Source organism: Bacillus rossius, chromosome 13 (genome assembly GCF_032445375.1).
Source record: "Bacillus rossius redtenbacheri isolate Brsri chromosome 13, Brsri_v3, whole genome shotgun sequence".
Lineage (NCBI taxonomy): Eukaryota > Metazoa > Arthropoda > Insecta > Phasmatodea > Bacillidae > Bacillus > Bacillus rossius.
The window spans coordinates 17,045,201-17,057,115 of record NC_086340.1 but is presented as its reverse complement, the minus strand read 5'-3'; the positions used below and the strand labels follow the sequence as shown (position 1 = coordinate 17,057,115).

Below are 11,915 nucleotides of genomic sequence, written 5' to 3'. Positions count from 1 at the left end.
GGGGGATTTCCCAATGATGATCAAGTGGCGGCGGCATTCCCACTGGTCTGAAGAGTTTGAGGGATAGAGGGTGTGCGTGGTATTGTTTATTTCCCGCTTGTGTCCGCAGGTGGCGGCGCTGTCCCGCAGGAATGTGAGCCCGGGAGGAGGTGGCAACGCCGCTGGCGGTGTGGTCGTCCCGACTGGCCGTTAAGGAGGCGCGCGACGCGGGGAACACCCGCGCGATGCGCTGCCTGGCGGGGGCGAGCGCAACTGGCGGCCCCCACCACCGCCGCTGACCGCCCGCCCCTCCCCTCCGCCCGCAGACCCGAGCGGCGCCGGGCGGGCCCGAGGATGCCCGAGCGCGGCGAGGAGGGGGACGATGGCCTCCTGATGGCGCCCGAGTCGTACGTCGCCACGGCGGTCGTCCTCTTCTTCATCGGGTTCTTCGGGTTCTTCTGCAACCTGCTGGTCATCGTGCTCATGTGCCGCGAGAAGCAGGTGAGCTGCACCCACAGCCAGAAACAACACAGCACTCCAACGTGTTGTCCCAGAAGGCAAACCCGCTGTCGGGCATCCGTAGCGTAGTCGGCAACGCACCGGGCCACGGTGCGGGGGCTCTGGGTTCAAATCCCGGAGAAGACATGGGTGTGATTTTGTGTTGTCCTTATCGTCTCCTTGGCGCTTACCTATACACCAACAACTACAAGTAAAATTTCACAACGACGCAGGGTTACATAAAAAAAAAATTAAGGTGGGGGGGAAGATGATTGGCACATTGGTGACTGTCAAACTTGTCCATGTGCCATCCATCTTTAAAAAAAAAAACCGTAGCACAGTTTTAGATACACGACGGCTTGCGGTGCGAGTGGTTATAGGTTCGATTCGCAGAAACATTATTACGAGTCTACATTCACCTAAAGTTTATAAACAAGACAGCAAATATGTTAAATAATGTACAGTTAAAAAATTAATGGTTGGATCGTTAGTAATAAAAAAATATTACCAAGCCACACAAATAAAATTAATAAAAGTCTGTGCATGGAGTTCACACGCAACAGAAGTGCAACTTCTTGCTTATTATATTATTAGGTATAGGAAACATAGTTCTATTTGGCTGAGGTCGCAGATGAAATTATATATATATATAAAATTAGTTGAGATTTAGGGTTAGTAAAGGACAACCCAATTAAAGATTTTATTACACTATACAGTTTTATTGATGGCCACTACTTATGTCACTTACAATTAATTTACTAAAATGGCAAATAATCAATTGCACTTAAAAAAATGTTGCTTCCCAGTCACTCAGTTTCCACACACCGCACACCTCCCTGGGCCGCACCTCTGGCGCAACTCTCGCCGCAGCACCCCTCGTTGTCCTCCGTCGCACGGCTCCGTCGCCGCACTCCGCCGCCGCCGTCGCACTGTCCTTCGCCGAGGAACCGCTCGACGCCTCACTCGGAACTCCGTTCGGGACTCCGCCGCGCCCGCGACACTATCGCCCGGAACTGAACTCTTCGCCCTGGAACCTTCGTCCAGGGACTTCGCCGCTTTATCACCCGGAAACTCCGCCGCGGGAAAACTCCCGACTCCACTGAACGCTTGCCCTGGAACCTTCGTCCAAGGACTTCGTCCGCTCTGCCGCACCCGCGGCACTATCGCCCCGGAAACTCCGCCGCGGGAAAGCTCCCGCCTGAACTCTCACTCCGAGGCCAGCGTCCTCGTCTTATATATCAGAGACGCCACTTCTAGAATGCACGAGCGCGGCTGGGGCCTGTCGCGTCATTCCGCGCCGACCCGACGGCGGAAATCTCTCGAAACACGAGTCGGCGGCTGCCAGGTGGCGCGCGGGACTCCGCAGCTGTGAGGTGTCAGGTGTCTATCTATCAGCGCCGCGCGGGGAGCGGTGGGCCGGTTGGAGGGGAAGCGGTGCTCCTTGTAATCTACCGCGCGTCTCATGTTGCGGCGGTCATGTGATGTCAGCCAGCTGTGCACCTGCACGTGTCGCGGCCTTGCTCACATTCGTAACAATATATGTGTATATATATATATATATATATATATATGTGTGTGTGTGTGTGTGTGTGTGCAAGTATGCGAGCCCTAAATTATGCCATTAATTATATTGTGTCGTTGTTTCCAGGATCTCCGTATGGCTGTTCGGCAACATAAAGAATGGAACTTTTTTTTTGCAGCTGTGGTTGCGGGATGATACATTTTTATGAACCCCTTGATCGACTTCTGTGATTCAGACAGAAAAAAAAAATTCTCTCTCTCTCTTAATTTTTTTTATCGGAATATTCTATTATCTCCATCTTATGGCTCGCACGTTTCATTCCAGCCCGGTCCTTATTTTTTTTCTCACCGGCTTACTGGCGTATCTCATTATGTAAACGGTTTCCGCGAGAACAGTTCGTTGTCGGAACAATGGCGATGCCTCCGGGCGGCGGAAGCCGTTCAAAGGGTTTAAGAGGGATTTCGAACTTAAAAAGAAGAGTGAGATTCAGAAGCAAACGTCTGGTTTGCTGAGACTCGGTCGGCTCGGATCAACATTCGCCAACTGCTCTTCCGACGAGCACTTTTTTTCTTCCCCCCTCTTTTTTGTGTGTGTGTTCCTTCTCACTCTTAGCCATTGTGGAGTCGAAAGGAAAATACCACAGTTCATTAAAATTACTTCAACGGCAAGTGCTTCGGAACTTGCTAATCATTTTTTTTTGCAAACACAAGTAAAAAAAATAGTAACTTAATTATTTTAAAATGATTTTTTCCATTTGGGTTTTTATTCGAAAGGTTTTTTTTTTTTAAACAACTTTGTGTTATGAACTTTAAGTTAAAACAGGGCGAGTTGGCGTACTTGCTGTAGTTCTTCTACCGCTCGCTAGCTGTCACTGAAAGTGGTGTTGGGAGTTATCGTTATACATGCAGCTTGAACGCAGCCATGCTTACTTCAACACTAAATTCTAAGTACCCTTCTTTTTTAGCCCTTGATTTTTCATTTCCTTATTGCTTAAACGTATAATTCACGATCACACGGCTAATTATGATGATAAATACAACTTGTCACGGCTCATTCATATCCAAAAAGGAATTCCTGGATGCATTTTTTTACGTATTTATATTTCGTGCACTATATGAGCAACTTGACGCGCCATTTCAACCTGAAAACTGGTACGGACAAGCGCTCCTGGTTTCTGGGAGAGATGACGGAACAGACATTATTTTTTCTTTATCGCCGAAAGATTTTTAATAATGTTTACATAGTTCGAATCACTCATGGTTAGAGACCTGAAAAATTCGCGGATTCATTTCATGTTATGCTAAAATTCAAATAATTATACCTTAGTGCTGCTTCTGCCATTGGTTCACTGTTAATCTGGAGGACTGAGGGCCAATTAGAGACCCCTCACTCATAGAAGTGTCGAATCACAGGCCACCCAGTCGAGACCTCTCACGTCAGCAGCCAATGAACAGTTGGCATTTGCCCGAGTGTGTAGAGGATATTGGAGTCTATCCTGAAGGTAATTGAACCCGCGAATTTTTCCGGTCTCTACTCATGGTGCGAAGCCCAGACCACAGTTTGAGGCAGTCACAAGGTTTGTCTGTTTGTGAAGTACGTTGGGGCGATGCCGGGAGTTAAGCTGATTGTTGTTTTGAATTGAGCGTGCTTTGATCACGCCCTACTTTATTTATGACGTTCGTATACAGGATGTCCAATAACTCATCGTCAGGTCAAGAGCATCCGATAGGCCAGTGAATTACCGTCCCGAATTAAAAAAAAAATTCGAATTTTTTTTTGTAGTTTTCAAATAATAGGCATTTGGTCGAAAGTTTGTAAATCCTACCCTGCACAAAATTATTAGACACGGTGACAAAATATTATTGCTACGCAACCATGGAACCACTGCTCTTGATAACAATTAGCAATATAATCAAACACGCTATACGTTTTGGTGAAAAAAATATTCTTTGTGCGACTTAAGTAGAAACAATTTTTTAGACTGGTAACTTCAACTATTAATGCTATTTGCTTCAATTAATTATCTTTTAAAGTAACTTCATAACTGAGCAAAAAAATTACAGGATGACTAGTCAAATTTACCAGATAAAATGTTTTTGAAAAATAAGTCTCCCAAGTAATATTTTCCCTTAAATGTGATTTTATTTTGAATTGTTATGATAGCGTAGGAATTATTTTTAGTCATCGTATCTAGTAATTTGGAGCAATTTGGTGATTTAAAAACTTTTTAGAACAAAAAAACCTATTACGCAAACTGCTAACTTTCTGAATTTTATTTATTTTTTATTCGTAACCATAATTCACTGGCCTATCAAATGTTCTCAGCTCTGTTGAAAATTATTTTTCAATATTTCTGTGAGCCTACGATTGCTTCATAACAGTTTCTGCTGACAACTTATCCTACATAGATATTCTACAAATGAGTGTAATACGTTTTAAATTCTGCATTAAATTGCCTGAGAATAAATAATGTCAGCTGCCCACTTTGCTCGTGTGAAGAAAATCACCACGGAAAAATTGAAGGTTATTTCTGAAAGCCCTGAAAGTTGAAACGATGAAAGCATTTCTCTATGAGATGCATTATTTTATGTGCAATATTTTAGCTCTCAGTGTACGGCAATTGGTAGGAATAATTTTGTGAATGAAACGGAAGTCTCATGAAACGGAAATGTGTAACTACGGTGTTGCCATCTGTGGCGGATGGCGTGAATCAAAGTTTCCAAAGCCAAAGGTAAATTTTACAGTATTAAATGTTTAGTGAATTTTAACAATAAGGGCAGTATTTTAATAATATTCCTTGTCGAAAATCAGGTCCAAATTGGAGTTTAATATTCCTTGTCTTTATCGGAGCCGTTTCTTTATATAGTTTAGCATTTTGCTCTGCAAATCGAAGGATTCCATAGTCGAAGTAGCTGCTCTGGCATTGAATTATAGTAATGGGTGACGAAAACTATGTGTAATTCGCGTCCAGAGATTTAGTTGAAAACACAATTTGCGTATATTTAGCCCACTCTGAATTTTTAAAAATAAAATTGGTTGTCTGCAAAGTCGGTTTACGGACGATACCTTAACGTGACAACGTCATAACAAAACATTGATGAAATGATTGCATACTTTTATGAATAAAATGGAATCATTTTTTATTTTAATAATAAAAGAATAAATACTTGAAATTATACTAGAAATCAGTTTCATTTTCTTACGTACATTTGACGTAGAAATTATTTCATATTACACATTTATAAACGAAGTTTTAAGTTTTCACTTCTGTCGGTGCGGCGCAAGCGTACAATGAGCGTAACGGGACACAGCGTAACGGAACAATGAGCGTAACGGGACACAGCGTAACGGAACAATGTGCGTAACGGGACACTTATTCGTGCGTGCAGCCGGCGTTCATCGATTTATTAGACGTTGTCACGTCAAAAATTCTACGTTGAGGTTTGTCTCCTAGTTTCTTATTATACGTGTATTTGCAACACAGGAACACATGGATTAGCTCGTTTCCAAGGTTAGATGTAACATGTAACTGGCGAGTGTTGAATGACTCGCTCACATTTTTTTTTTACCTCCAGGAAAGGCATTCGAACAGTTCTTCCTTGAAATGTTTCACGGGAGTCTTTTTTTTTTCTGTGACGGACAGCCACGAGGTACCGAGAATAACGGATCTCGTTGCTGTTTCAATGTCGAAGGGAGTGGAGTGGCACCTCACACTTTCGGAGCTTCGAAAACCTAACTGATGCTCGCGACCCAGGAAAAGATTCGCACGAATATTTCAGCGCAGACTGTGATAGACCGACAGACAGACAGACAGACAGACAGACAGACAGACAGACAGACAGACAGAGGGGATGAGAGAGGGGGGGTCTGCGCGTGACGCAGACATAGCGAAACCACTTTTCGGTGAATGAACGACACGCTGAAAAAAAAACAAAAAAAAACTTAGCTTCCCGAAAACAAAGGCCGGAAACAAACCTTCGAATGAATGGAAATGTCAGGAATTAACGGATCATAATTATTTGATGTCATCAGAGACGATGAGATGAAAATCAGGCATTGACGGAATCAATCAAGGAGGTGGAAGAAGGGAGGAAGGGGGAGAAAACATATTGCCTCACGGTGACAGCCACCAGTTTTCTCAAATTTCTTTTACCAAACGAGCCAACAGTTACCCGTTTATCAACGCATATTTAACATTTATTATTTATTTATCTATTAATTTTGCAGGTTTCATTGTCTTTTAGAAATATCTTGAACCAAAATTTAGACGATACAAATTCACACCCAAGCCTTATCCCGGGTTCGAACCTAGAAACCTTCACCTTGAAAGCGGGAGCGCGGGGAAGTGTATAGGTCACAAGGATGACAGCCACACCCGAACAGTTTCGAAGTTATCCGAAGTTTCCCGATCGTTCGTGGAAGGATTTACGTATATTTTACGATCACAGAGTATTTTAAATAACGCTAAATAACCTAACCAACATGTTTTTTTTTGGTCACGACAACCTTCCCTCCCAGGAAATTTTTTTTAAGAACTGTTATTTATTACACTGACCGAGAGTGGGATGCTGTCACAACTTAGAAACACACAACTTAGAAACATAACTTAGAAACACACAAGATAGAATCTTCTAAGTTACGTCTGTTCTAAGTTGTGTGTTTCTAAGTTATGATGGTTCTAATTTATGTGGTTCGGCGTTGTGTATTTATAAGTTACGTGTTTATAAGTTATGACAGTTCTAAGTTGTGTGTTTCTAAGTTCTGTTAGTTCTAAGTTATAACTTTCTAAGTTACAACGTTTCTAAGTTGTGTGATTCTGCATTGTGTGTTTCTAAGCAATGATCGTTCTAACTTATGACAGTTCTAAGTTACGTGGATTTTTCGAGATTTCTAAGATACGACTGTTCTAAGTTGTGTGTTTCTAAGTTATGTGTGATTCCCAACGAGAGTAACCTGACCTGAAATTTTACTTCGGCAAACTCCGGAGCTGTTCGGTTGATTCATTCCCGTGAACTGTTGACTATTTCTGGCGTGCCCCTCGTAAGCAGGTCTCAACTGAGCCACCTAGGACTCTTTGGAACATCCACTCTGTATGATCACTCCGTGAATAATTAACCGCAATTGCACGAGTGTGAAAGCGGCAGTGAACGACGTTAATTTACCATGCGGTGTTTTTGTTTTGTTTTCGAATTCCGCAGTGTGTTGCATTTCACCTCAGTTGCACTCGCTGTTGAGTGTGCACACCAACGGATAGCGATAGAAGCGGAGATACGCCATATTGTTTTTAAAATATTTACAGGTACCCACCACAGAAATTTATGGAGTTTAGTTTTCGAAAATTCGCCTTCGTCAAGGCAGACACTAAACATCAACACACTTTCTGATATTGTAAAATTACGATTACAGTTGTAGTTATTCTTCGAAACGAATCAAAATCTGAAGCCCCAAAAATTTCCCAAGAAAGTCTATCTGATGCAGCCAATTGATGTCCATTTTAAGTGTTCCATAAAATTATACGCTATGCCTTAACGTGACTAAACTTTCAATGATACTACTACAATAAATTGTTACAGACATAAATCTGTTGAAATCCAATAAGGCGTATTTCGTTTAATGGCCACATTGCCCCAAGCATATTTTACAGTATGTTAAGATAAGAGTATTAAATGTGTAATAAAGTTAGTTTTACCCATGTTAAACTTGAGCACAAAATAATCAAATACTTTCCATTAATTTAAATTTTACGTGCAATTGTTATATTACAGTATTTATGGAAAGGTTTGAACGATCTATTAATGGCCTACAATGTTAAGTATTTATTATTTGTTATTCTTCGACATATACGTGGGACAAAGACACATTTTTTTAGTTGGAAGGTTAATAGCTGGAGAGGTACCTATTATTAGGGAATTTTTGATAATTTTTGTCATTTTTTAAACTATAAAACAATGACAGAAGGATATTTTAAATTCATATGCAATAAAAATATACGAAGCATTTTTACATAAAAAAATTACAAGTTAGTGCTTGGTTTTTGCATGATATGGAATTCTAGGGCCTCGAGTTAGATTTGAATTTCACTTTGTTATTATCATTTAAAAGATACTTAAATTTTATATTAAATTTCAATGCATTTTTTATTCTACTGTTTGCTTTGTTTGGAATATTTAATTTTTTTTAGTGAGTTCCTTCTTAAATAAAACGTAAAAAAATGGCGTTTCCGAATTAACGCTGCGGTTGGAACTCGCAGTTGTAACAGAAAAGGTTCGATCTAGCTGGGCTTCTCCTATAACAGATACTAGACGTTCTTAACACATCAATCACAATTTACATTCCGAAGATGCCCTAATTGAGTTTGAGAGTAGTACATCTCAGCGTTGTAACTTATTGCTTTTATTTCCTTCTATTTTCCACCGTCATGAATTTTTTTTTTAGTCTGAAGAGTTTTATGAGTCAGGTCATTGACCGGTGCATTTGCCATCTCGAAAGACCATGTACAATGCCCATTTTAAGCACGGAACTAGACTCTTGCTTTGAACCTTTTCATAAGATAACACTTTTATAATAGTTCATAAAATGCATAAATAACAATATATGGACTATAAATATTACTATAAATTAAAGTAGTGACCCGCTTGATGGTTTTTTAAACTGATTTAAAAAAAGTTTACTAGAATAATTTAGGTGTACCCATTTTTTTTCTTCAGATGTACAAAAATTTACTCATAATCTTTTGGCACGAACGAGTTAATGGTGCCATTATATTCTTGATGACTGCAGACATTTTGCAGACTGTTGTCACAGTAATTTATTTTATGGTTGCTAAAAGTGAAAAAAAAAAGTTTCGTTATCCCCTTTATGACATTTTAATGTGACAAGAATTTCAAATTATTATATTAACATTTTTTTCCTGAAGATAACCTTGAAAAAAAAATATATCGTAGATTAGCATGGTTTACAAATCGAAGTACCTACATTTGGAATTTTGGTTGACAGATTAAAAAAAAAAACACGTTTTTTAAATGAGTATAGGGGGATTAGGCCTAACAATCTTGCAATTTAAAATATTTTGATACCGCTTCCAAAAAAATAGCTTCAGTGCTAATTTTTTTGGAACGACATGGCATAGTGCTTAGCTTTGGCTGCTTGTTGAAGTCTACACTTGTGAAGCCGGCGTGATTGTCGTGACAGGTGTAGTTCGCCCGCGCGGAATAATACGTTATCTCCTCGCGACGCTCGCAGATCAGAGCCCGTTAGTAAACTTGTGTTCGCAATAAATTAAAGAAGGTCTGGGAGATATTTTTTATGCTTTATCTTACGTAAATAGTAATATTTATAGTCCATATATTGTTATTTATGCATTTTATGAACTATTATAAAAGTGTTATCTTATGAAAAGGTTCAAAGCAGTAATAGGAGGGAGAAATTGTCTGCCTGTCAGAAAAAAAAAATTATGGAAAAATTCCAAGTTGTCAGGACCTAATCCCCCGTTTGACGTAATTATTGCTTGTCAGGATTTCTGGAGTGTAAGCACCGCAGTAATTAGTACAGCCATTGGTTGAGTAGATCGGCTGGAGTTAAAAAAAAAAAAAAAAAATCGCGAACAGGCGTTGTTCGAACTTAGTTCAGCGAAATATTTTTTTCTTTTATTCGAAGTGCGGTCATGTCACAGGAGTATTTTTTTTTTGAAACAATTTGGCAAATCGCACACGAGAAAGGGTAAAGGAAGAGGAGTGATTGTGATAGGAAGGTGGGGGTTGGTTGGGAGGCGGAAATTCCCTTCGAGGCTTTCCACGCGAAACGAAATACGGAGTCCGTCCGCGAACGAGCTGCTTCTCACGTGCTCTCGTTGCCCGCGAAGGCCAGGTAATGGCAACGGACGCCAATTCCACACACAACCCCACCCTCCCCCCACCCGTACCCCATCACGTGACCCTCAGTTCGTGTCGAGTAGCGGCCACGTTGCCTCGGCGTCTGAGCGCAGGAGCCAGTGGGAATCTGCAGTAATAGGAGGGAGAAATTGTCTGCCCGTCTGTCTCCAATTCGCAAGGTCTAAGAGCCGTGAAATTTGGTACCTACGTGTAACCTCCAGGGATTAGCCACCACCCCCCTCCTTTCCCACCAAAAAAATTCAACTGTGTTTTATTTAACTTGACTAATTTTTTTTCCCGGCAATATTCCACCACACTTTCCCTATAACCCCACTGGCAACGGCTATCGCTATGTTAGCTTTATTCACGTAGATTTTTTTTTTTTCGGTAATCATCTTTGCCATCACATTTACATAAATTCAGTTGGTTAAATAAATTATAATTTTGAAGCTCCTTAAAAATAAACTGTTGAATCCAATATGACGTCTTCGGTTTTTTTTCCCCGCTCCGGTTGTCTTAGTTCTAAAGATTTTTGTTTTATTAAAACGGATTTCAAAATTATATTCAGAAGGGGCATTTTTAGTGAGCAGTACCAGTGTTCTGCCTGCAGACCGACGTAACAAAGTAAATAAATATGGTCGGGTGTAGTTTCAATGGCGAAAATATTCTAAAGAACTATTTAAACAATCAGGTAACTTATCAAGAAAAACTTCCTATTGCAATGGTTACAATGGTGTAACTTACAGAAATGTATATAAATAAATAAATAAATAAATATATAATTTCATTGTTCCTAGACCCGGTAAGCCGATAAAAGAAAAACTTGTTGAAAACAGAAATTAAATAACTTAAAAAAAAGGCTGGAAAAATTACTAAAAAAAATTTATGCTAATTAAGTTAGGCCGACCGGACAGCCTTGCAGAAAGACAACCAAAACGATAGTGTTGCCAACTGTGAGAAAAAAAACCACTATATGTAGTGAGAGTCTTACAAAAATAACGGGAATATTTCCAGTTTTATATATTTTTACGTTGTTGTGTACTAATACTGTGAGCTGTATACTTGAAGCTTTGGTACAAAACTCTATTTTACATAAAAAGAAGCGTAAGTTGTTGTTGAATGAATTAATAAATTAAAAATTATAATAACAAAATTAATATTTATAATGTTTAAAATAATTTTACAATTATTTTTAATGAAGGATTTTATTACAAAGATAGAAATTTTTCGTGTAATTACATTGCAGTGAGCGTATTAAGCTGTTTTTGTGACAGGCAGATTATCAAATTGAGAAAACTTTAAACTTTATTTTGAAGCGTTTATTCTCCAGTTAATCTCTGTCATTCACTAATTAAACTTTAACTTTTCAACTTAAAGTTGCCTTTTGACAATCGTTGGTGCATGTAATTAATGACACGAAGGATGCTATCCTTATTTTCAAAACAAAACTGGGGGATTTTTATTTTTCCACCCCTTGGGATGCTACGTTGCGGCTCCAGCGTTCTGGAAAGCGAGTTGCGTTAATTGACCTGTCTTTGGTTATTTATGCGTGGGTGACGCTGTTTGGTTAGCTCGGGGCTTTAAACCCCCTGATGCGTGATTTCTAATATGTAGGGACCGGCAAAATTCGCGGGTTCAATGACCTGCAGGATGAACTCCATAGTTCTACGTACACTCAGTCAAATGCCACCCACTCATTGGCTGCTGTCTTGTGAGACGTTCCAGCGTAGCAGCCTGTGATTCGATTAAAGCTTTGGTTGGGTGTTTATCATTGGCCCAGAGTCACCCAGGTGAGTTGTGAAACAATAGCAGAGGAAGCACTGAGGTATAACGATTTGTATTTTAGCCTATCGCGAAATGAATTCGCGAATTTTTCCGGTCTCTACTAATATGTCTTGTTTTTGAAGGGATTCGTTCTCTCGCTCTCTCTCTTTTTCATCAAATGGCGTGGGAGAATTTTTTCGTACCAGCCGGAAGACTATGTTATCTGAATAAACATCCGCTGCTGTTGATCTGGGAGCGAATATACATTTCACGGATTCCAA

The 11,915-nt window shown here is 40.0% G+C and overlaps 1 protein-coding gene across 1 annotated transcript in view; it reads left to right on the top strand.

The window, feature by feature from the left end:
- Positions 1-315: 315 nt before the first annotated feature.
- The window catches only part of LOC134538277 (rhodopsin-like), a 170,351-nt gene continuing 158,751 nt past the window's right edge, over positions 316-11,915 (top strand). The window contains exon 1 of the mRNA XM_063379448.1: positions 316-480. Coding sequence (XP_063235518.1) covers positions 334-480 — 147 coding nt within the window. The 5' untranslated portion in view covers positions 316-333. The remainder of the gene's footprint in view (positions 481-11,915) is intronic.